We start from the raw sequence: 26460 nt of genomic DNA, 5'->3' as shown, positions 1-26460 counted from the left end.
CAATCCCCACCCCGGTGGTAAAGAATCATCTAGAATTTACACTCACAAACACTAACTACATGCCAGTTCCTGGCTTCCCTGGGCCCTCCTTCCATGAGGAGCACAGGTTGTTGTTCTGAGCATTCTAGTTCCAAAGCCCCTCATTTCTCTCACCACGGTCCTTAGATGTCTAGAAATTTCCACTGGGAAATTTCTGACCCCGCTTACCCCTGGGGGTAGATGCTACATGTCCCTGATAGACTCAGAATTCCAAATATGGCAGCAAGGAATCCTTAAGAAACTGAAGTTATATCTTCATTTGTTTGCACACTCCTTGAGATGACACAGATAAGGAGCGGGATCGAAAATAAACTACTGTGACTCCTCCCCACAGCCCATCAACATGCAAACAGACTAGATTCTAACGTTTTCCTCCTGTTTGTAAAATACACCACAAAGTTTCCGTACAAAATGCCAGTGTTCCTATGGTAGGGTTCAAGGCTTTATTGCAATCGAATCATTCCCGGGTATTTTGGACCTGGGCATGCGAGACCAACAGAAAGAGAGAAACTAAATAAAAAGCTAGGGCTCAGTCATCTCAACTATCAGTTCAGGAATTTCAACTGACCTTCTTCCGAGTGACATCTATGGCATTATAAGTGTTTTCAACCTTGGTCACCTGATTCATGGAACTGAACTAGAGAATAAAGAAAACGTCCCTTCATGGCTCCATTCTAAGATGAAGAGGGCAGAGACAGAGCCAGGCACAGCTAGTGATGTGCCCATCTGTGAGGCAGCAGATTCTCAGGCTGCATCTCTGTTCGCATGTAGACCACACAAACCATGCCTGCAGAATACAGCGATGGCTGAGATCAAACACAAAATCAGGGCTGTTCACTGCTGGACTCGGGTGGGCTCATTACAGTGAGGGTGCCCCCCTCTCACAGCGAGTTCAGAAGGAGTCCTGGGCAGTTACCTTGCTCTATAGCTACCTGGCCCCAACTTCCCCCCCATAACCTTACAGGTGTTCAAAGACTGGCACCATGAGCTAGCAACAGGAAAGAACTGCTACAAGTGAGCTAGGGATGGTCACATGAATCCATGGGCATCTGATCTGCCGTGGAGGAAGGCTGTGTGTCTGCTCTGGGCTCCTTGCAGAAAAGGCTGAGTGAAGACAGGAGGTCTCCCCTTTGGAGAGAAGAATCCTACCAGGCTGTGGCTCCCAATTTCCCACTTTGAATGGGAACTCTCGACCTGAATTCTGGCTCCCTGGGTGCCATGGGAGCTAGAACCTGAGCTCTGGAAGCCAGGCCTGGCTTCATCTGCAGACAGATGGGTGCACACAAGAGACATGCCCCCAGTCTCTCAGGAATGGCTCTCCCTTGCCTCTGCGAAACAGGTCAGATGGAAGATAACAACCTAGGGATGTAGCCACAGGCCCCACGTCACCAAGCCACGTAATCCAGCATTTAGCCCTGCCATAAATACGCAGTTCTTTGAGCCCCCGCTCAAATGTCATGCCTGTAAAGCCCTTAATCGCAGCAGTGCCTGCCTCTGGATCCCATCCAAACTGTCGATGTCTTTCTTGCGCCTGGACCCAAATTTGGCACATGGTGTATTCCAGATGGAACTGAACCTAAACTGTGCAGGGAGGGGACTTTGGTTTCTTTAGCCCAAGACATTAAATCTTGGCATAGGCAACTCAGCTGGGCAGCTGCCTTTTTGTACCCTAAGGGCATACAGTCAGCTCAGCTTCTGGAGGGGGCCATGGGCACTCTTCCCAAGAACTCTCTTCAGTGGGCCAGGGTGTTGATTTCCTGGGGATGCACTGCAAAAGGTGGTTACATTAACCCTGATAAGATACTTTTCTGATAAGTGAGAACACCAAACACAGTGCTTTACCCCTTCCACAACCTGGTCAATATCGCCTAATGTGATGCTTGCTGCTCCTTTTTATTTAATACATTTACTTAGTTTTTGTGCCAATACTGGGCCTTGGAACTCAGAGCCTCTTGCTCTTGCTTAGCTTTTCTGCTCAAGGCTAGTACTCTACTCTGAGCCACATCTCCTCTTGTGACTTTTTGCTGGTTCACTGGAGATTTGAATCCCTCCGATTTGTCTGCCTGGGCTGGCTTTGAACTAAATCCCAATCCTTAAATCTCAAACTCCTTGAGTAGCCAGGATGACAGGCATGAACCACTGTGTCCAGCATATATTCTGTTGTTGTTTTTACACTGCCACTCCAGTACTTGATTTCTTGACAGATCCCATCAACTCCAAATTTTATAAGCTATGAAATTTTCCAGTTGGGTATCCTTAGAACCTGCCAGGGGGGGTATTTTGATACTTTGAAGGATATATCCTATCACAAGTGAGTGACTGCCTAACAGGAAGCTAGACAACTACAACAGCAACTCTATAAAAATGGGGAAACAAGGGCCGGGAGTTTGGCCTAGTGGCAGAGTGCTTGCCTAGCATGCACGAAGACCCTGGTTCGATTCCTTGGTACCACATACATAGAAAAAAAGCTAGAAGTGGTGCTGAGGCTCTGGTGGTAGAGTTCTAGCCTTGAAAAAATCCAAGGACAGTGCTCAGGCCCTGAGCTCAAGCCCAGGACTGGCAAAAAAAAAAAAAAAAATCAGGGGGCGGGGGGACAAGCACACAAAGTTTGAGGGCTTATCAAATCATTATGCTTCCATATCATACTTCAGGATAAATAAAAAAGATGACCCTGAAAACAGGAATGTAAGATGTGCCCTTCACCCCATTTCTTCAAAAGCCCTCAGATTTTCAAGGTTATGATCATTTTGCCCGCTACGCCAAATACTTGTAAACCACCTCTGCTTCCACTGAGGGAAGACAAATACCCAATAAACATATGAAAAGGTGCCTCAGCTCATTAACAACCAGGGAAATGCAAATTAAAACAATAATGAGATGATGTTATTTGCCAGCTGATTAGCAGAAATTAGAATGATCAATGTCATTCAGAACTCTAAGTGGGGAACTGCAAACTCAAATGGAGAATGGGGACATTAACTGGGAAAAATCTTTTTGGGTCAAATAATTTGGTGACTTTTATTAAAATTATCAATGCATTTAAAAAAAGAAAAACTTCTAGTTAATGTTAGTTCTAATTCATCCACAGAAAAGTAGCAGGATTCCTTCAAGGCCCAAGAATAAAACTTGCCTCAACGCACTGAAGCATAATGCTGGGTTCTATTAAGAGGACAATGACAGCCAGGCCAAGGTGGCTCACGCCTGTAATCCTAGCTACTCAGGAGGTTTGAAGCCAGCCCAGGCAGACAAATCTGAAAAACTCATCTCCAACTAACCAGCAAAGCACTGAAGTAGGGATGGCCCTGAAGTAAAAAATCACCAGCCTTGAGTGCAAAAACTAAAGAAGAATGTGAAGCCCTGAGTTCAAGTCCCAGTACTGGCACACATGTGCATGCACATGCATGCACACAACACACACACACGCGCGCGCGCGCGCACACACACACACACACACACACACACACACACACACACAAAAGAAAAACCAAGAAGAAGGAGGAGGAGGAGGAAGAGAAAGAGGAGGGGAAGGAGGAGAAAGAGGAGGAGAAGAAGGAGAAGAAGGAAGAGAAAGAGGAAGAGAAGGAGGAGGAGGAGAAAGAGGAGGAGGAGAAAAAGGAGGAGGAAGAGGAGGAGGAGAAGCAGGAGGAAGAGGAGAGTCACTAGTAAAAATCTACTTCATCCTACATGAACAAATGTAAACCTCCTTCTAACAGTACAAGAATTTGGTAGTCTTCTGTCATCCTAGCTATTCAGGAGGCTGAGATCTGAGGATTGTGGTTCAAAGCCAGCCCAGAGTAGGAAAGTCTGTAAGACTCTCATCCAAAATAAACTACTCAGAAAAAGCCAGAAGTGGCACTATGGTTTAAGCGGTAGAGTCTTGAGCACAAAGAGACTAAGGGATAGTGCCCAGGCCCTGAGTTTAATCCCCAAGACCAGCACCCCCCCCCAAAAAAAAAGAGGTTAAATTAAATTTAAGTATATTCATGATGATCCATTGGGTCAGAAATATGAAGACTCAGGCACAAATCTACAGATGCTTTAGGCCTAAAACGATACGCATGCTCACATACACGAGGCTGTGATCCAGGATAAAATATACAAAATTGTTGACAAGGTACTAATTACCCGGTGGGGCTGTGACTGCTATTTATTTTTTTTCTGCCTTTTCAGTCTTAACAAAAATTGCACGCATACAATGCAAAGTAAAACAGAACAGCTGGTCAGCTATACACTTAGTCCTCAATCCTGCCCTGCAGAACCTCAGTGTCTGCAAGTCTTTACCCAAAAACCACAAAAGTCAGGGACTAGAGAAATCACACACACACACACACACACACACACACACACACACACACACACACACACTGCTTTATTTTATTTTCATTCCTGCACAGGGCCAAATCTTTGTAGAATTCATCAGTATATCCCATCTGCCAAGTGACAGAGCACGGAGTTTCAAAACTATGTTCACTAAAGTCTTCTTTAAAATAACATTTCAATATTGAAACAAAGCAGGTTGAAGCTCGGGGCCTGAACTCTCTTACTTGTGTGTGTGTGTGTGTGCGCGCACACACACACACCCCAAGTAGATTCTACAAACATTCCACTCCTCATCCCTGCACAGACAAAAGGTGGCCCAGACAGGTTTGCCCAGAATTCCTCTGTTACCCAAAGCTCCCAGAGGTCCCTGCTAAATCCCCAAGCTGCCCTGGGGTGACAACTGGGAATGCAGATTTAGATTGTGAGGCACCAAAACTGAAAAGGCAAAGGTCAAAGACCCAGGCTTCACCTGGATGTTTGGCTTTCACATTGCAAAAAAAAAAGGAGAAAACATTCTGACATTTCCAAACACCCAGGTGTTCGATAACAAGCAGAACAAACAGCAGAAGCTGGCCTCTGGGCCAGGTGGCCCGGGTGCCACGCAGCTCAGGGCACACCCCGCTTCACAAGGACAGCAAGCCCTGGGGAGTTCTGGCCTCCAGAAGGCACCCACGAACTGTAGCTCAGCACAGACCAGTGGTCACGAAGACACACATTCCAGCCTCAAGCTCTGTTTCCAGGAGGCGTCCAGGAACCCTACACTGTCCCTCCCGAATGCATTTGCACAAACGGGGCACACACGTGTGGGTGGCACAGGCGGGCAGTGGTGTATCATCACACAAATGTGAAGACGAACACTCAGCAATGCATAACCTCCAACAGACAGGAGCTGTTGCTGTATCCAGAGACATCCCATTGTCAGACCAGTGGTAGATATTCTTCCCTTCACTCAATAAACAGCCACTGAACCAGGGTTCAGGCTGTAATCCTAGCTTCTCAGGAGGCTGAGATCTGAGTTGAAGGTCAATAGAGGAAGATAAATGCAAGAGGCTCTTCTCTCCAATTTAGTCTGCAAAACGTCAGAAGTGGAGCTGTGCCTCAGGACAGGAGGGCAGGACATTCCTCACCTTTTGAACTTATCGATTTAAAAAAATGCCAGCCTCAGGGCCAGGAGTTTGGCCTAGTGGTAGAGTGCTTGCCTAGCATGCACGAAGACCTGGGTTCAATTCCTCGGTACCACATACATAGAAAAAAGCCAGAAGTGGTGCTGAGGCTCAAGTGGTAGAGCTCTAGCCTTGAGAAAGTCCAAGGACAGTGCTCAGGCCCTGAGCTCAAGCCCAGGACTGGCAAAAAAAAAAAAAAAAAAAAAAAGCCAGCCTCAAAAAGCTAAACAGAATTATCACCTGACCCAGCAATTCCATACCTATTTAGGTTTTTACTCAAAGGAACCAACAGCAAGAAGGTAGACACCTAGATGATGAAAGCTTTATTCCCAATGCTTGTTTCAACACAGTGCAGTATACCAATTCAATGGAAGACTATTCTACCATAAAAATGACTAAGCTTTGAGCAAAAAAAATAAGATGAGCCTTAAATACATTCTATTAAGTGAAATAACCCCGAAAAAAAGGACAAATATCCTATGATTCCATTTATATGATGTGATATACTTAACATAGGAAAATCCAAAGGTCAAAAAGAAAAAAAGAGGCTTGAGGCTTCCCTGGGATGGAAGGAGGGGAAAAGAGCAGTTATCATTTCCTTGGTACCTAGATTCTGTTTGAGACAATGAGAAAAAAAATTGAAAATAGGAGTAAGAGCTGTACAACATTGTAGATTTAATGAACTTAAAAATCGTTTAAATACTGTAATTTTTTCTGTTAGGAATAGCTTAGTGCATTTTTTAAAGGTCTTACAACCCACAGAGGTCATGGAAGTTGGAGGAACAACGTGAAACCTCTTGTTTCATTCTCACTGAGTGGTGCTTCCATGATCTTAGACCCTGCGTGTATCAGGAGTCTGACTTAGCTGGAACAGAGCTTTCAAAGAAAAAACAAGAAAGGCATGGAACGGCAGGGCATCAGTGGCTCATGCCGGCTACTCAGGAGGCTGAGATCTGAGGGTCCCAGTTCAAAGCCAGTCCAGGAAGGAAAATCTCTGAGATTCTTGTCTCCAATTAACCACCAAAAAGCTAGAAGTAGAGCTATGGCTCAAGTGGTGGAGTGCCAGCACTGGGGCACGTGACGAGCCATTATCACAAGAGACAAGAGATGGGTGCCCACCTAGTTCTCAGGCTGTGAGGGACTGAGAGGGAGAGGAGAGGGAGAAGACTGACCTCACGACTGGCTTGGAACTCACAGTCCACTGCCTCAACCTCCATAAAGCTGAGATTACAAGTGTATACTACCATACCTGACCAGTGTAATACAGACACTCGAAGAAGCAGGGACCTTCTGTGCTGATTTCTCAGCCATGTTGAGGCAGACTTTGTCCCAGGATCTCACTTAGTCTGTCATCTCGTATGTTGAAAACTAAGTGAAAGATGATGTTTAAGAATCCTGGAGGCCTGAGTCATAAAGTAAGAATGAACTGGGATAGAGGTGGCCTATTCATTATTCCAGTCATCTTGCTTTTCTGTATTACATTGCAATAAATGTCCAGAACCCTATAAACTATCTAGCCACCAAGTTAAACTCTATAAAACAACCCCCACCCCAAAATCATGGTTTAAGGAGACCAAGGAGTTGATACGCTGTATGTGATGGTTCAGCAAGTGACTCATAGTACTCTAAGCCACACAGATCAGCCATCAACATCACCTCCCCAATCTTTTCACTTAAAGGGGGGAAGGGGGTCTGAGGCCCAGAGGGTTTAAACCACTCATCCCTGTCAATGCTACTGGAAAGGCTGGGTCCCATGGCTCAATCCTGTAATCCTAGCTGCTTGGGAGGCAGAGATTGAGGGATTCAAGGCCTGCCCAAGGATAAAAATTCCAGAGTCTCCATCTTAATTAACGGCTGAGTGCAGTGGTGCTGGTCTGTCATCTCAATGACAAAGCCAAGCAGAAATAGGAGAACAACTTGCTGGGGCATAAAAAGCAAGACCCTATCTTGAAAATGGCCAATGCAAAAAAGGTACTGGCATAGTGACTAAAGTCTGGTCCAAGAGGGAAAAAGCTCAGGAATAAGCAGAGTCAGGTTTCATGTCCAGTCTTATTACTATATTAACTGTGTATTAATAATACCCAACTAACCTCTGTCCGCATGCTGAAAAGAACCAGAATAATTTAACTCCACCTCATAAAGATGGCTCAGCAGGAGTCCCCACATAAACAAAACTGAGCAGTTCCACTGGTCATTTACATTAAAATGAACTTCTGTTTCTTAATCTCTAATTTCATCTCACTTTTTTTTCTCTTCCCCCTCACTGGCTCCCTGGGCAGGCCAGTTGCAGCCCTATGGCGGAGGTCCCAGGGCTGCAGGGCGGTAGACAGAGCTGGTGCAATGGCTGGACGTCAAAGCACTACCGAGGTTGGTGGAATGACAGGTTTATGTGGAAAAAAATGGGAGAGTTGCAGAAATAACAAATGTTGTTTGTGGAAAGTTTCAGGTCTTTGCTTTCTGGAAAATTATACCTTGGAAAACTTGACACTTTGCTCCTTCCTGAAGAACAGGCATGAGAAAAGTAGGGGGGGGGGGGCTCAGACCTGAGGCCCTCCACTGAGTTTCAGTTAAATCTCGCCTTCAAGGCCAGTGTTGGGGGTCAGAATTCAGGAACTGTACATACAACACATACTCAAGCTGAATGCCCCCATGAGCATTTCTTTAAGAGCTTATAGAAGCCAGGAACTCGTGGTTCATGCTTGTAATTCCAGCTACTCAGGAGGCTGAGATATGAGGATATGGTTTGAAGCCTGCTGGGGCAAAAAAAATCCCTGAGATTCCTATCTCCAATTAACCACCAAAAAAGCAGGAAGAAGAGCTATGACTCAAGTGGTAGAGCATGAGCCTTGAGCAAAAAAATGCTAAAGGACAGCAGCCAGGCCCCGAATTCAAGCCCCCCAACAGCATGTATAAACAAACAAACAAACAAACAAACAAGGAAGTGGCTCAAGGCAGAGTGCTAGCCTTGAGCAGAAGAAGCTCAGGGACAGTGCCCAGATCCAGAGTTCAAGTCCCACGACCAACACAACAAAAAGAGACTAACGATGTCAAAGCTGGTGATTCATGCCTGTAATCCTAGCTGCTCAGGAGGCTGAGATCTGAAGATCTCAGTTCAAAGCCAACCCTGGCATTAAAAAAAAAAAAAAATCCCCGTAAGACCCTTATTTCCAATTAATCACGCAAACCCCCCAAAGTGGTGCTATGGATCAAAGTAGGAGAGAGCTGGCCTTGAGCAAAAGAGAGTGTCCAGGCCCTGACGTAAGCAATGGAGAAGATGATAGTGGGATAACCTGTCACAAAGACCCCACTCGCCCAACACACCCCAGTGCTGCACTGTGAGGCCCTGAACAGAGCTGTGGGCCTAAGGTATATCTGATTAGCCTGGTGGCTGGACAGGCATAGCGGGGAGGGTGTAGCCCAGACCTGGGTGTTGGCCTGGAGACCTGGACTTGATTCAGCACTTCATACTATGCTCTAGGTAACTACCATTTTCCCACAAGTTGGCAGTGCTGTCTTTTCTCTTCAACTCCCCCAAACTCCCCGGGTCTGGAGGCAATTTCTAAGTGACCAGTGTCTCCCAAATAAATTCCACTTGTGCAAACCTGGTTGTGCAATCATTTGCATTTGACAAGTCACCTCCCAGGTCACTTCCCCGACTGTGATCCCCCGCTTTCCTCCCACAGTGGTCACAACAAGGAACTGGGGCCCTGCTCACTACCAATGGGAACCAAGCAATCGAAACTACACTTCTCTATCTGGTCCTGTGTTGGGGGATTTCTTTTGTTTGTTTTTTGTTTTTTGTTTTTTTAAGCAAAATATACTTCAATATACTGTTTAAAGCAAAATATGCCCTTCTCATTCAAACGCTACTTCTCTGTCCCTTCAGGAAGGGCTCAAACACGAATGGACAAGAATCACTCTGGTCACGTGTCTAGCTTCTAGCTCAGAGGCTAGAAGACCTGCAACGCGGGCCTTGTGCTGCTTTTTAAATAGAGGTGCTCTTCATTTGGCCAAGTGTTGTCGTAAGTAATTAAAACTGAGTTGCACCTGTTCAAAATCAAGCTGCGGCTCCTCATTAAGCAGCACTCCCCCCCTCTTCCAGCAATATCTGTAATCACTAATTCAGATTTGCAAAAAGCACCTCGTTCATTATAATGATGTCGGTCCCGTTTATTTTGAGACCAGGAGTCTCCAGAGGCTCACGGGCTGTCTTTGTACTTCCTCACAAGCCTGTCTTCATTGCCAGAATTAATTAGCCACCAGGATTCTGACCATTCTGACACTTCAATTGAACTTAAGAAAATCGTTGAAATGACTCAGATCACAGGACCCTAGAATAAGCATTTTACAGCTAAAACAACCTCCCACCCCCATCCCACCTTCCTCTCTGGTGGCTTATCTCTGCCTTTCAAACAGTGCTACCTCATGGAACCTTAGTCTATTTTTATTTTCCCTTAAAAAATAGAAGCAACAACCAAAAAAAAAAAAAAAAAAGAGAGAAGAATTAATCTTCTAATCTCATGATACTTTACCTAACTCAACTGAAGAACACATCAGTCCTGAGCTTTGAGTCCCCTGCCAAGGAAAAGCCATGAGAGACAAGTCCAGGCTTCGTAGGCAGGGAGGAGGCAGACCTGCCTTCCTTCTGCTCCTCCTTCCCGGCTAGGTTTTGACTTCTGAGTGTTAACGTTTAAATGTTACAAAAAGGTAGACGTTTTTGTGCCAGTACTGAACTCAGGATCTTGGTTCTCACTTAGCTTCTTCACCCAAGGCTGTTGAGCCACACTTCCACTTGTAGCTTTTCGCTGGTTAACTGGAAGTTAATTGGAGTCTCTCATGGGTTTGTTTGCACAGGCTGGCTTTGAACCTCAACCTTCAGGCCTCAGTCTCCAGTAGCTGGAGTTGCAGATGTGTGCCACCAGTGCCTGGCTTGTGTGAGGCTCTGGAAAAGCCTTGAGCATGGAGGCTAGAGGCCAGCCTCTCCACCTCTGCCAGCCTCACGCACTGTTCCTAAGTCATGTTTCACACTCCTGTCTCTAAGCCAAGTCCAATCCCCGTTAATGCAATCCTGCTCTGGCAGGACAGCTACACTGAAATGTTTCAAGTCCTGCTCCAGTTTAAGTTGTGCAGATCATAAAACATATAGAAAACAGACTCTCAACTTTCAACCTTTCACTTATTAAAATCTCCTTGTATGAAGTACAATACCAACGGGGATTGTACTTTCCAATTATATCCAAGTCCAGGAGCATTTTTTTAAACTATTTAACATTGACACAATCAATTATGATAATTGTTCTTACCCCCCCACACACCCCCGAAATATCCCTGCTCATTCTTGCCAATTCTGGAGGACTTTCAACAAGAACTAACAGAGTACTTTAAAGGCTGCACTCTACCTTATAGCCTCCAATGCGATGCTCCTGCTTGAATTCCTTGCCGTTTTTCAGCCACCTCAGGGTAGGTGTTGGGCTGCCACCGGCGGCACAGCGGAACTTGACGGTGTTGGCAGCGGGGACAGCGTGCAGTCTCTTTTCCATCTTGTCCGTGTGGGTCCAGTACGGGGCTCCTGAGATGGAAGATGGCATTGAGATCGTGTACGTAGGTGGACAGTTTTATCTCATGAACAAACTCCAAAAAAGTCTGATCATTTTTACTGTCTATGAAAAAGGAGCCGATGTTTTCAAAACCTTGGGATAATATTTACATTGGGGAAATATTTTCAGAAGTCTAGTCCAGCTGGCCTCGCAGAAGGCGTCTGCAGGGACTGCTTATTGGTTAATATCTATTAACAAGGAAAAAGGGCTGAGCTAAGGCATGCTCTCTTTCAGCCCTGATGCCAGAAAATAATTTCATGTCAACTCATGAAAATGCTTTCTACTCACAGCAACACAGTAACAAGGGCCCAGTCCTCCAAAATTACATCACTTGAGATGGCCACACCCATTCAATGGTGGCATATGCACGCTAAGAAAACCCAGCTGTCTTCAAAAGCCATGTCAAGCGATCCATCAGAGTAGAATTGTGGAAATTATCATCTGAACATGGGAGGAGGCTTTCATTTGCCAGCACTTTATAGGACAAAACTATAAGACCACGTCACAAAATGTATCCTAGTTTCTTACATGACAGAAAAGTATTTTCTCTACATTCATAACCATGAATGTCCTCGTGTCTTCATCCCAACCCAAACCTCAGTTGATGACATAACAGTTAAATGCTGCATGGTCTTGAGTGATGGGTGGGAGAGGTGGTAATGAAGCTCCAGCTCAAGGCCTAGGAGCTGTCCTTGTGCTCTTTTGGATCAAGGCTAGCGGCTCTCCCACTTTGAGCCAAGGCTTCTGTGGCTCGTTGAACATTAGTCTCCCAGACATTCCTGCTCAGGCTGGCTTGGACCTACGACTTCAGATCTCAGACTCCTGAGCAGCGAGGAGTACAGGTACAAGCACCTAGCTAGAAGTGATTTTTTTTCTTTTAAGCCCAAGAAAGAAGGCAAATTTTTAAATCCCTAAATGAAGTATGTACAATAAATAAGAACCCACAGCACCTGTCCAGAATATGGCTACAAATTGTTTCCAGTTGCTATTAATTGCTAGATCTTTCTTCTCTGCAAATAAGAACTTTACATGCTCCACATGTTAATCCTGACAGCAATCCAATGAGAGCAGCACTAATACAGGTGAGGAAACTGAGCCACTGAGCAGTTAAAGCACACACACACACACACACACACACACACACACACAAAAAAAAAAAAAAAAAATCTGTCCAAAACCACAAAGCTCAAAAAGGAGTAAAGTCAGATTTTTAAGCCAAATCAGTCTGATTTGGGAGAGAGCCCACTTTTTTTCCAGCCCCATTTTCCAGCATGAAAAAGAAGCCATTCAAAGCTAACCCAGGAAGGAAAGTCTGTGAGACTTACCTCCAATTAACCAGCAAAAAGCCAAAAGCAGAGGTATGGTTCAAGTGGCAGAGCTTCAGCCTCGAGTGAAAAAGCTAGGCAAGAGTGAAAAAGCTAAGCTGAGTGAGGCTCTCAGTTCAAGCCTCACTGCCAGCACCAAATTAAATGGAAGAAGAAGGAGGAGCAGGAGGAGGAGGAGGAGGAGGAGGAGGAGGAGGAGGAGAAAGACAGTGACAGAGACAGAAAGAAAAGGAAGAAAGGAAGGGAGGGAGGAGAACAGAAGCAACAGCTTCCCCAAAGGGTTAGGACCTTTACCTTCTACCAATGTGACATGTAAAACCCAATGCCAAAACAGCTGGTCTGCGCAGAGGCCACTGTTCCGCCTTCATTACTGTCCTGAACATCCAGGAAAACCAGGAGCTACAATTTTATATTTCACATGTATATTTCTGTCTGAGCAAATAGGTAACCCAAACCCCATGCTCTTCTGCTCTGAGGGATCTGCCAACAGAACCCTGAACATTCTAGAAAACTGACTTGTTACTGTGCTGCTTTCCCTCAGGTCACACTCACAGCTACACATGTACTCCACAAACCAGAGGTAAAATGCTACCAGGCAGGAGTGTGGCTGGAGTGTGTGTATGTATGTGTGTGTGTGTGGGGGGGGGTAATTCCCTCCTCCTACAGGCAGTCATGTGCTCCAGGGGCAGGGTCTCCCTTGGCATCCACACTCTCAAGCTACAATTAGGAATAACTGCCTCCATCCCCACCTCATCTGCTAATACTCACTCATGAAGTCCACTGTAAGGAACAGGCAGAACACTGAGGATTCATTTTCCTTCCTTCCTTCCTTCCTTCCTTCCTTCCTTCCTTCCTTCCTTCCTTCTTTCTCCCCCCTTCCCTCTTTCTCCCCCCCTTTCTGTGTTCCTATGTATGTGCACACATGTGCTGGTACTGGGACTTGAACCCAGGACCTGGTCACTGTCCCTTTTGGTTGTTAATTGAACATAAGACTTCTATGGACTTTTCCTCCCTGGGATGGCTTCAAAAATGCAATCCTCAGATCCCAGCCTCCAGAGCTGCTAGGATCCCAGGCTTGAGCCACCAGTGCGTGGTGGAGCGGAGTTTCCTAACAAAAGCCTCTGGATGATCTTTCTCCTGTGATGCTCAAGTATCCACATGGCATCTCTGAGACACCAAGACTGTGCAAAGAGGGCAATAATATAGCTGGTCATCACAGAGAATAACAAGGAAGGAATCAAGGAGGGAAGATGAGGGGAGGAAGGACGGCAGCACTCTTCCTCTGAATCCAACTGCATTCACAATGGTAGCCAATGGGAAGCCATGGGCTTTGAGTGTCGAATGCCCACAAACACACCTATTCTTCTACCAGTTCACCAGGAAGTACTGGATTTCTATTTATCACAAGCTCCCTAGGGCCTGACGTACACTGAAACAATGTCAATAATCTTTCATTTTAAAAGCTTCTACTTAGAAAAGAAAAATCCATCCATAGTCACTGAAAAGAAGCCATTGAGATCACAAAATAAATTATGAGCTTTGTTACCACACAAAGACTTAACAAATCTGCCCTAAATGAAAAGCATACCTCATGCTGTCAGGTGTCTGTACCCATGTCACTTGTTTAAGTAAACACAATAGCCCCTCACATGAATTAGCTAAATATTAATGCTGTAACTCTTTCAGACAGCATCAATTACCGCTGAGCTGCTCCTCTGGAATGCCTTTTCTTTGCAACATAAAAGAAATCAACAGATATGTGCTTACAAACCATTAGACCAGACTTTTTTTTTTTAATGTTCCTTAAGATGTCAAAAGTAGGATTTGGCTTAAGGAACTAGGAATGCTGTTCTTTTCTAACACCAACCACGTGTTCTGCAAAGCTCTGAGCTGTGGCAACAGTATACTGGCAATCAGGGCCTTTGGTCTGAAGGAAGAATCATTTAAGGGTGGCAGGTAGCCATTTCCCTGAGGTGCAATGTCTCTATCTCTAAACTCCACTTGTGCAAAATAGATGCGAGCCATGTCTCTGTGTGTCACAGCCAACTTCTCATCTCAGTCCCCAAGGTGGATGAAGAGAGGCCATGAAACGGAATCACCAGAGTAGGACTTGATCGCCTGTGTGGCTACAGCCAGACATTGTATTTTACAACATTCCCTTAAGAATTGTAACTTATCCATGAAAAGGCCATGGAGCCAAGCAGTTTTGCCCTGGGTACCAGTGGTTAGCCACTGGCTAGCCACCCCCTTCTCTGGCTGGAATCCTCTTTGTCTGACCAACCCCCTGTGACACTTCGTTCATAGACAATAGACATGCTTAGTCAACAGCCTTATTTAAGAGTGAGTCTATAAACAAGGCACATCCCTGTTGGAGATCAAGCCTGTGAGCTTCTATGTTCTCTGCTTCCCTGAGTATCATCTTAGTGGGAATTAAGTCACTTCATGACAAGGGGAATCAGGGCATCCAACATGGGCACTCCACAGCAACTGTGAAGTTCCCAAGTGGGCCTCGAGGACAGGGATGGTCCCTGTGGCTCTGATATCATAAGCAGCAAAACAACTTTATCTTACCTAATACTAATTTTAAGAAACAGTTAAGACTCTTTTGCAGGAAATACTAGTGATTGCCCACTAGTGATGACATTAAGTATTTGAAGATTAAGTATTAAGATGTGACAGCACATTTTTACCATCCCCATTCCAGACGAAGGCTGGGCTTCCTTCTCTGGGCTGCCTCCTTATTTCTGTTGCATGCATCCATATCAGGCTATCTCTGTCCTGGAACTGTTCCTGCGCTATCTGCTGACCAGCAAGAGCGGAGAGCCACAGGGTGCAGCCTGACTTGCCATTAGCCTACAGAAGAGGCACTCAAAGATGGATGGATAGATGGATGGATGGATGGATGACTATTAAAAGCTTTAGCTATAAAATGAGCTCTTTTTCTGATAAGATCCCTCTCAGGTCTAGCATTCCTTCTAGGCACCTATGTGCTAAGCAGATATTTTGTCAACAAATGGTAAGATTACAGGGGTCGTCTGCCCCTACAATTTAGCCTCAATGGGAAACCAGAGCCTGCTGAGCCTGTCTACATAAAATCCTCTGTATCTCCCAATACTGACAACTAAGATTTAAAGCTCCCAGGCCCCCTCTCTGCCAATCTGGGGCCTTGAACTCTAGGCCTGGGTGCTGTCCCTAAAATGGTTTTGCTCAAGTCTACCATTCTAGCTACAGCAGCACGTCCAGGTTTTTCTGTGATTAATGGGACATGAGAGTTTCACGGACTTTCTTGCCTGGGCTGGCTTCAAACTTTGAACTTCAATCCTCAGATCTCAGCCTCCTAAGAGGCTAGGATTACAGGCTTGAGGCTCTGCCTGCCTCCCTCCCTCCCTCTCTCTTTCTCTCTCACACACACACCCCAAAAAGATAGCACAGCCTAATGTTTTAAAGGGGAAACATGGAATCCTATTACAACACTGTACCAAAAGTGACCTCAGTAACCATCTGGCCTGATGGCCAATGTGATCAATGTCACCCAGAAAGGTTAAGTGATTTGATCAAGGTCACACAGCAGAGGCTGGGTTCATGCTAGCCCCAAGTCTCCAGCTCCCTAAGCAGTGTTCTGTCAACCACTCCAGCCTGCCCTGTGAACTCTCCCATAGTAATTAAGTCAAAAGTTCAAGATTTATGTGAGCCGTGAATGCTGATGGCTGCCAAATGTATTTTTATTGATGCAAAAGTAAAAATAAAAATAAAAAAGTAAACCACAGCCTGTTTCAGCTCCTAGATTAAGTCTCACAAACTCCCTAAAGCCCCACTAAGGCCTCTGTCTTAAGTCTATAATTAGGGCTTTTAAAAATACCACTAATCAGGACATTCAAACACTCTGACCCTGATGGGGAAAAATGTTCCTCTCCTTGAAGTAGACTGTTTCATCTGCCATGCACCTAACACACAAAACTAGCACAGCACAGAGATGACAGAGGTGTGAGAAGACATTTCTGTGGCTTCACTTGAGGAATCTCATCCAAGCTACCACTTGCTGGCCAATGAGGCAAGGGATCCACTATCCACAAGTAACATGACTTGACTCCCAGGGAGGCCACCCCATTATCCTGTGGGAATTCCCAGGATCCACCTCCAGAGCAAAACACTCCAGCCCAGGGCTGCAGGGTTTGATCAGGCGGAGGCTGAGGAGAAGCTGTCCGACTGGGGGACACTGTAACAGCACTTCCAATCACATGACAGAACCAATGTATTGACGAGGTATTCCTTAGGAAGAACTTCCAAATACTGGGGAGGCCAGTGTACTTGTTTGGTTGTTGGGTTTGTGTGTGTTTGTGTGTGTGTGTGTGTGTGTGTGTGTGTGTGTGTGTGTCTTGCAAATCCTAAACACTTGAACACAACTTTAAAAGAAAAAAAAGTGAGTATCTGCCAACTTGGATACCATCTCCATGATGTTAAAAATCTCAATTAGAACTAAGGTAGCTAAAAACTGTTATCATCAGGGGCCGGGAGTTTGGCCTAATGGTTAAAGTGCTTGCCTAGCATGCATGAAGACCTGGGTTCGATTCCTCGGTACCATATACATAGAAAAAAAGCCGGAAGTGGTGCTGAGGCTCAAGTGGTAGAGTTCTAGCCTTGAGAAAGTCCAAGGACAGTGCTCAGGCCCTGAGCTCAAGCCCAGGACTGGCCAAAAAAAAAAACAACAAAAAAAACTGTTGTCAGTAGACTAATTGATGAAATGAGTTCGGAATCTCAAGCCAATTATTACCTGTGTTTTCCCTAGTTATTTCAGAGGAAGAAAGGGGGGGGGGAGGGAGGGAGGGAGGGAGGGAACTACCTTCTCTGCCAGCTTCACTAAAAAACAGAACCATTTTCAGCAGCCGAATCCTGATCCAGCTAGCTGTTTTGTTAAGCAAAAGTCCCCAATTTTTTGTCAATCAAAACCTTTCCAAGAACCAAATCTCAGGCTCATTAGAGCCATTAGTTATAGTAAGGGGGAACTGCTGGTCCTGGGGCTTGAACTCAGGGCCTGGGCTCTGTCCCTGAGCTTTTCTTTTCTTTTTTTTTTTTTTGCTCAAGCCTGGCATCCTACCACTTAAGTCATAGCCATAGCTCCATTTCCAGCTTTTTTTGTTGGTGTTGATTAATTGAATTTTAGAGTCTCATGGACTTGCCTACCCAGGCTGGCTTCAACCCATGATCCTCAGCTCTCAGCCTCCTGAGTCGCTAGGATTACAGGTATGAGCCACGGGGGCAGCTTCATCAATCACTTTTCAATGTAATCTGGAGGCAATATTAATAATTTTAATAAAAATCCCTCCATCAATCAAGCATACAGTCTTCTGACTTGCTACTGCTAACTCATTAAGTCACACCATAGCTCACAAAGAAGGACGAAGCAGTTCCACTTTTCTCTGCTAACTCAGAGATTCTCAACCTTTCAAAACCCTGGACCTGGATCCATTTCAAAAACCAGCATTGGGGATTGTAACTTTCTGTGCAGAGAAAACATGGCTCACCAAAGGGCTTGTATGGAGCCAGCGGCTCTGTTCGGAGAAACATCTAGCCCTGGTAAGCTGTCATCAGCTAGTCAGCTGCTAAAAGATGACCCAAGAACGCCCTTCACATCTGCAGAAAGAACTTGACCTCAAAGTGGGGGACAGGGCAGATCCCCCAAACCAGACCATCATGAGTTTTTCAATGCATATTCATGTTAATGGATAGGATATTTTTAAAAGGTCTTAATGACCGCTAGGTTTGGAGAGGCCTGCAAAAGGACAATATTAAACAATGTTCTACTGCAGGACACCTCATCAGAGTTTGTACCTGCAGTGTTTCCCAAGTGTACCTCAAAAGAATGTACTTTGGATAGGCAAGTATTGCTAAACTAGGGTTCCAAGGTGTACACTTTGTTCGGGAAACACCAACTGCTTCTCTTCATGTATAGAGCGGACCTTGAACATTGCTCTGTTGTCAATGAGATAAGTAAAAGATGTATGGGAGCCTGCCATTTCCCCTGGTATTCATTCAGTCCACATCCAGGCTGATTCCTGCCTTCAAGGGGTCTACTGGGAAAAGCAGGCTTGCTACTGAGACGAATCCCATACACAGGAAGCTGGGAGAGAGAGCACGTGCATCACCCACGGCAGGGAGGAGGGGGGCGGGCTTGCACTCAGGGCCTGAGCACTGTCCTTGGGCTTTCTCAAGGCTAGCACTCTACCATTTGAGCCACAGCACCACTTCTGGCTTTTTCTGTGTATGTGGTACCAAGGAATCAAACCCAGGTCTTTGCACAAGATAGGCAAGCACTCTACCACTAGGCCAAACTCCTGGCCCCAGATGGAGTCTCTTGAACAGTAATCCCTTGGTCTCTACAGTATAAGTATGAAGGGCTATAGGCTTGAAATACCATGCCTGGCTTGCCATTGGAATATATGAGATGAACATCTTAGAGGAACTTGAGCAAACATTATTTAATTCCTTTTGAAAAAAAATACAGTAGTAGAGATCAAATCCAGGTATGTCACTTTAATTTTTATTTTTGTTTTGCACTGGTACTGGAGCTTGAACACAGGACTTGTGCAATGTCCCCTGCTCCTATTTTGCTGTGCTTTGCTCAAGGCTAGAACTCTACCACTTGAATCACAGTTCCACTTCTGCCTTTTTGATAGATACCTGGAGATAAGCATCCCAAATACTTTCCTGCTTGGATGATTTCAAACCTTGATCTTCTGATCTCAGCCACCTGAATAGTGATGTGAGTACCTGAGTACCGATGTGAACGACTGACCCCTGGCTAATTCTTGTTATTTTTACCCTTGTATTGGGCTCCCATGTTTTCTGGGCTCTGTACAGAATCTAAGAGGACTTCTGTCAGACAAAAATTTTGTTTTGAACCACTAAAATTAGATAAATGATCATCAACCATACCGGCAGGAAAAAAAATAATAACCTGCAGTATTATTTTCAACCTTGGACAGGAAAAGAACAAAACAATGTCTCAACCCAAAAGGGGAGGGCAAGATCTCCCCAGCAAAGCCCAAGAATGTCACACAGGGCCACAGGCGTGTCATTTGTTAACTTTACTCAAGGCAAACAGTCTAGCACACCCCTTGTGGCATCTCCAGACAATCAGACGGCACCAGAGGAATCCATGGGGACACTGGGGTGTTTCCAGGTGGTTGAAAATGCAAAGAATTCGGCGCTTCTGCAATTTTCCCTAGTAATCGGGTCAGGCATGTGACAACAGAAGTGGCAACAAATTGTTTTTCCCCTTTCCCGCCCTGCCAATTATCCCAGGCCATGGCATTCCTCGGGCCACACAGGGCCACAGCTGCTTAATCTTGGTCGCCGCGGGCTGCACCTGTGAATCAGACCCGCCTAATCACACTAGCAGATGGCAGAGGCCAAGTAGCCAGTTAAGAACTGCTATCACTTTAAATAGCGTCTAATATTTCACAGGCACCAAACAGAGGCACCATCCGACAGCAGTTATCTGCCTGGTACAGCTAACCCCAGGCCTTAATCGTGGCAGAGCATCCATTTGGGGGGCAGAATTGGTGTCATTTGAGAGCTAATTACCAAATGCCCCGGCTAGGTGCAAGGCAAAACCATGGCCAAAGCTCTGCTGGCCAGGCTGGTGTGCGTGGCTGCTCTGGGTGGCAGTGGCAGTCAGGCTGGTGCCCCAGCAACCCCGCTCAGGCCCACTCTGAATCACCAGAAGAAGGTTCTACGTGCCTGGCCCACTCATTCCATAACCTAGGTGTGCTGTTGCCTCTGAGGGCTTCACATGGACTCCTGAAGGGGCAGCAGGGGTCCTGACCACCGGAAGAAACCATACTGCACACGTCAGCAAATCGAAGCTGCTAGAACCTGATGTCCCAATCCATGTCCCAATGGCACCTATGAGCCAGCAACAACTGCCCAGATAGGCTCACCCCACCCCGCCCCATCGTGACCTGATGTCTAAAGGCAACAGGCTTAAGCACTTGCCCCCTTCAGTTACTGAGTCACTTTCCAGACCAATACATAACTAACCGCTCTCTTTCCAGCTCTCCAGGTGATTGGCAGCCTTGACTGAGCCCACAGGCTACCAAGACCGGTTCTCAACATCATCGCCTCCCGCCGCTGGAGAGCCAAAGAACTGCAGACCCGTGGGTGTTTCATTACTAAACAACCCTTGAGAAGGCTGGGACCAGTCACAGCTTTAGACACTTCCATCTGCACAAACAAGACGGTTAATGGAGAGCTAATCCCCTTCATTGTGTGCTGGAGTGATTGTCACACTTCAGTGTGTTTCTAAACCTCACAGAGCTTCTAACTCGGGGAGGTCCCAGAATCTCTGCCTTTCTACGGCTTCCAGTCAGGGATAGCAGTTTGAGGACCACTGCCCTAAGCTTTCTCTCGATACTTAAACCAAACTGTCTTCCTTTTTTGCTCCTGCTACTAGGAGACTCAGGGACAAAGTCACATACCACATCTCTCCCAGATCAGATGCCTAATATCTATTTTTCTCTTCTCCCTTTTAAGAAGCCCCGAGGTAGGCCATGTGCTAGTAGCTCACACCTGTAATCCTAGCTGAGATGTGAGGATCAAGGTTCAAAGCCAAGCCTGGAAAGAAAAGTATGTGACACTCATCTCCAATTAACCACCAAAATGGTAGAAGCAGAGATATGGTTCAAATGGTAGAGTGCCAACCTTGAGTGAAAAAGCTAAGGACAGTACCCAGGCCCTGAGTTCCAGCTTCAAAACCAGCACACGCATGCATGCACACACACACATACACACACTTGTGCATACACACACACGTACACACACACCCTAAGTTGAACAGTAGCCCTTTTCAACAGAGTTCCAGAACAACTTGACAGGCTAAAAACAAAAAATTAATCTAAACAAATGTTATAAAATTTAATATGAAATTGATCCCAATATAAAGCACAAAGCAATAAAGCTCCTAGGAGATACACCTAGACAGATACGACCCGGTTTTGAGTTTCAGAATGCCACATCAAAGGCACAACCCACAACTAGATTGATAAGCTAAATTTTACAGAACTTAATTGCTTTTCCCTCTGTGAAATATACTACCAACAGAATTAAAAAAAGCCAGAGACTGGAAGATAGCTATTTGCAAAATAAGTAAATAATAAGAATAGACTATGGCCCCAAATACACAAAATACTCCCACAGTTAACAATAAGTAAACAGACAACCCAATTAAAAAGTGAACCAAAGCCTTAATAGACACCTCCGCAACAAAGAAGGTGTACACCTGATAATTAAGCAAATAAAAAGATGTTTCACAACGTATGTCATAAAGGAAATGCAAAGTAAAACAAGAAACCACCAGATACCTACTGGAATGGCCTAAAGCTGACAACACCAGAGGCTGCAAGGAGCAGCAGGAACTTTCCTTCATGGTTGATGACAACAGCAGTGTTCCACGGTGTGTGAACACTCAACCATATCCTCTCACCAACACACGGCTCCGTCGGAACCCAAAAGAGCTGATAACTTAACCTCTAAAGAAAAACCTACACGCAGAGGTGCCTGGCCAGATACATCATCTCTTGGTCCAAGCCCACAGGATGGAGAACACCAAGAGAGGCCCAAATGTCAACTCTGCACTTTAGGCTACCATGCTTTGCCAGTGTAAGCTCATCGGCTCTCACCAATGTATCACCCTCATGACACGTGGACAACAGAAGGAACTGTGTGGGTATTGTTACAAGAAGAAGGAGGAAAGCCTCGTATTTTCCTCTTTGTATTACTCTAAAAACACTCTACTTTCAAAGCTGTGGTCTTACAAGTATTAAAGTATATATGTCTATAAATGTAAGTATATAAGTCCTATATTATTCAGGCTTCCACCTTTTGAGAAAATGTAAAGTACATCGTGTGACAAAAACCAGTGACCATTACTCAGAAAATGTTCTAGCCGTGTCATTAGAGAATGTCACTGACGCTGGATTTATTTTACTTATGCCCGTCCTGGACTTTGAACTCAAGGCCTCTCAAGGCTTGTTTGCCCATAGCCGGCACTCTGACACTTGATCACACCTCTTGCTCTGCTTTTTCTGTTGGCTAGTTTGGAATTGGGAGTCTCAGATGTCTCTGCTCTGTGGAGTTCAAATTGCCATCCTCAGGATCACAGCCTCCTAAACCGATAGGATTACATTTTACTCTTATAACATCCCAGAAAATATTCATAGTAGCCCCACTTGTCGGTTGAAGCTCAGAAGTTAAATGAATAGCTGTGAAGTGGGGAAGTAACTCAAATTCTGGCTGACCATCCTGGACAGACAACTCACATTCTTGTCTACTGTCCCCAGCCTCAAGCGTCAATGTTCACTATGTTCACTGTTCACAGTCTCCAACAGGCAAAGGACACTTGGTTCCCCTTTCCCAAAGCTGTCTTCAAAGTAAAGTTCACCCTCCCAGCCCCATGTTTCCTCTACTCAGTGTGGGAAGTGGAAGGGAACAGGAAATCCAAGGACAGAAGGGAGCGGTTGCTTTGGAAAGAGAATCACTGACACGAGAAGAAAGGACAGGCAGCAGAGAAGGGTAGACAGCAATACTGGTTTATTCTCAGGCTGGAAAGTTGGGTGGCAGATACAGTGGGGAACAGCAAGGGACGTGGGACACAGCAGTTGACAGAGGACAGTTGACGGTCTCCCCTCCATGCTCCTTTCTTGGGGACCTTCAGAGGCAGGCCGTTACTTACTTTTGTTGTTACTGTTGTCACTGACAAAGTCTTCTGAGCCATCGGTGTCATCTTCATCATCTCCAGATGAGATGGTATCTACATTCAAAAGAACACACCCATGAATGTGCGTGCAAAGCCAGGGGTAGAGCCATCTGCACAGGGGGCGGGGCCATCTGCACCAGAGCACCAGCTCAGGGACCCCCAGGAAGGCTTCCGCTAAGATGGTTTCTAACACCTCAAGTGTCTTTGTTGACAGTTGGTCTCTCATGACTCAGTGTTTTCCACTTTCACATTATTTAAACATACAATAAAATTGGACAGACTGGAATGGAATTTTGAGCTTCATACAGTCTTCAAGTCCCCAACTAATTTACTGACTGTGTGATATCCAAAGGTTTTTTTGCTTTTTTTCTTTTCTGTCAACATAACTTTTTGGCATTTGGGAGCCCCCTTCAAAGGAAACCATTAGTTCCTAACAAAATGCAGCTCCTGTGTGTCCCTTGTGATTGTCAGTGAGCACTCTGACAGCAGAATTAAATTTGGCCACAAGAGGGAAGGGGGGGGGTCATCGGTTCCCTTCACTGCATGAGAGAACCAGGGAGAGAAACACAGAATTTTAATAAAAGATTTAAAAATATGGAATTTCAATCCTATACTCTAAAATACCAAGGATCATCAAGTAGCAGGAGGGAGAGACAGATTCTGTTTTTAACCTCAAAAATGTGCTCTGTTAATAAGAAAATACTACTTGGCATGTGATATCTCTGTCACTGTTAATGACTAGCCTGTCTGGTATACCAGGAAAGAATTGCAAAAATACCCATCAGCCAGGTGCAGTCCTGGTACTGAGGGAAGACTGAGACAGGAGCATCACTTGAACTCAGGAATTGGACATCAACCCAAGCAACGAAGTGATTCCTGCACCCTTGTCTCCATAAATGAATGAATGAATAATAATACACTAAAATATGTAGCCCTTATGGACAATTCACAGACCACACTGATTTCACTTGGCAAAATACATACATAAATAAATATTCTAACCAGAAAATGGCTACAGAAAAGAGAGAGCATGGCACCAAGAGGCCAACTCACCTGTGACATTCACCATGAAGTACCAAGATGCACTGTCTACAGTCCTAGCTGTGGTACAAGCATAGAGGCCGGAGTCTCTAGGCGTGGCGCCTTTTATCTGCAAGTACTCCCCAATAAGCACTGTCCTATTGTTGGGCCCCAAGTGTACCCCATCCTTAGTCCAACTGAGCACGGCGGCATCTTTCAACGGGCAGCGTAACTCTAGAGACTCCCCTGGCGCAGCCACGTAAACTTCTGCTTGAGAGGTTTGGTATTTGGATGGTGTTTCTGCAGAGAGGTGGGAGAGAGAAGACAGAGGCAGATAGGAAGGAGGGAGAGGAGAGAATGTCCAACAAAGGTCAGTGGTGGCCCATTCATTTCCAGGAGACGCTGTTCTTGTTTGGAGAATGGCCCCCCAGAAGGTTTCCGGCCATCTCTCCCCACACCCCACTGAGCCAGGAACCGCCCTGGCACAATGTAAAATAACTGGGCATTGAAAGCAGCAAACAGAGAAAGCACCCAACCCGAGCTGTGCCAAACCCAGACTTCCACAATTGCCAGCCTTTGAAAATCCACCGAAACCCAGCACAGAGGAATGTCCCACCAGGCACTAAGTCCCTGCCTATCTGAGACCTAGGAAATCCTTTTATTTTTTATTGTGCCAGTGTGTGTGTGTGTGTGTGTGTGTGTGTGTGTGTGTGTGTGATGGTGCTTGAACTCTTCAGGGCCTGGGTGCTGTCTCTGAGCTTCACTTGCTCAAGGCTAATGCTCTACCACTTTGAGCCACAGCACCACTTCCAGTTTTGTGGTGATGAATTAAAGATAAAAATCTCCCAGACTTCCTTAGACTCTCCTAGCAGAGGATTACAATAGCTCAAAACCTAGATACATAAGGCCATAGAAGATGAGGCTAAATAAAAGGACCTCTAGGATATGGAAACAAGAGCTATATATAATATGTGATTGTTGTTCTTAATGTACTATGTTATTTCTCTTCTCTTTTGTTGCCCTTTGGTTAATCTCATATTATTACAGTATCTGACTTTGTTACCTGGCATATTGTATATACATTTATTTGTTTATTTGAAATGGGAAAGGGAAGGGGGGAAAGCAAGATGATTGGGAGGGGTTGGAGGGAGGGAAATAGTGACAAAAACATGAGAAGGGGTATCAATATATGTGAAGTAATGCACCTTCTATCTGGCGAATATAACTGTAACCCCTCTATTAATTACAATAAAAAATATATTTAAAAAAATCCCAAACTTTCCTGCCTGGGCTAGCTTTGAACCATGATCCTCAGATCTCAACTTCCTGAGTAACTAGGATTATAAGCCTGAGTTACTGGCACCGGCTCTACGGCTTTTTTTTTTTTTTTTGCTTGAACCCAGGACCTGAGTTGGGCTTTCTCAAGGCTTTTTTTGTTCTGTATATGTGGTAGCAAGGAATCAAACTGGGTCTTTGTGCATGCTAGGCAAGCACACTATCTGTGACATTTTTTAATTTGGAAGTCATTAGCGTTTTGCACATTTGCTACTCAATATGACACGTGACCCTCGTTCACATATACGTTCATGTCTTTGTGTGTACCACACTTGATCTGTCACCAAACCAAATTTTTCTTACTATGAAATGTCTCAAACTCAAGAGAAGTAAATGCATCCTGTCTATAAAATTCTTTGCGTTTCTGGAGATTTCCTGAGTTCCCCCGTTCAGAGCAGGACTGTGCTGACCAGGAGAGTCAGTCCTGAGCTAGGTAAGTGGGGATATACTGGATTTGGGGGGGGGGAGCATTTTGTTTTGTTTCAAAATAATAGATGCCTAGAGCTCTGTCCACCAAAAACGAAAAAGTAAAACGCCTTCTAGCTGAGCAGTGGCCTCCACCATACAGAAAAAAGCCTGTAACCAACCTGGCTTGCCTGTTCTCCATCACGAGTGCCAGATTTCTTGGGTCCCAGACCCACACTCACCCAGGGTCTCCCTCCCTTCCTGGACATCTCCCATTCTTCTTGTCCTCTCTTCCTGCTCAACGCCACTCATCCTTCAAGGCCCACATTAAGCAGCCCTTGAGGCATGTTTCCTACATGAGTCTCCCGGCCGGAAGTAAAGTGAGTCTCCCCACACCCACACACAGTTGACGCACTTCCTCCTCAGTTCATCAGATGGATATGTTCCTCATGAATGTGTCCTGAGAATCTCAAGTGCCCAGATAGAGGACTCCAGTTCCAAGA

General features: G+C 45.4%; 1 protein-coding gene across 6 annotated transcripts in view; it reads right to left on the bottom strand.

The window, feature by feature from the left end:
- Fgfr2 (fibroblast growth factor receptor 2) overlaps positions 1-26460 on the bottom strand; it is a 102169-nt gene that overhangs the window by 56895 nt on the left and 18814 nt on the right. For 2 of the 6 annotated variants that reach the window (XM_090345725.1, XM_090345726.1), the window contains exons 2-4: positions 24251-24517; positions 23174-23251; positions 10922-11091 (exon numbers count right to left, since the gene is read on the bottom strand). In XM_090345725.1, the coding sequence (XP_090201851.1) occupies positions 10922-11091; positions 23174-23251; positions 24251-24517 (515 nt within the window). The remainder of the gene's footprint in view (positions 1-10921; positions 11092-23173; positions 23252-24250; positions 24518-26460) is intronic. The other 4 variants (XM_090345727.1, XM_090345728.1, XM_090345729.1 and 1 more) reach the window with 2 other exon arrangements.

Source organism: Megascapheus bottae, chromosome 15 (genome assembly GCF_031878675.1).
Source record: "Megascapheus bottae isolate mThoBot1 chromosome 15, mThoBot2.hap1, whole genome shotgun sequence".
Taxonomy (NCBI): Eukaryota; Metazoa; Chordata; class Mammalia; order Rodentia; family Geomyidae; genus Megascapheus; species Megascapheus bottae.
This window is presented reverse-complemented; position numbering and strand designations above follow the sequence as displayed.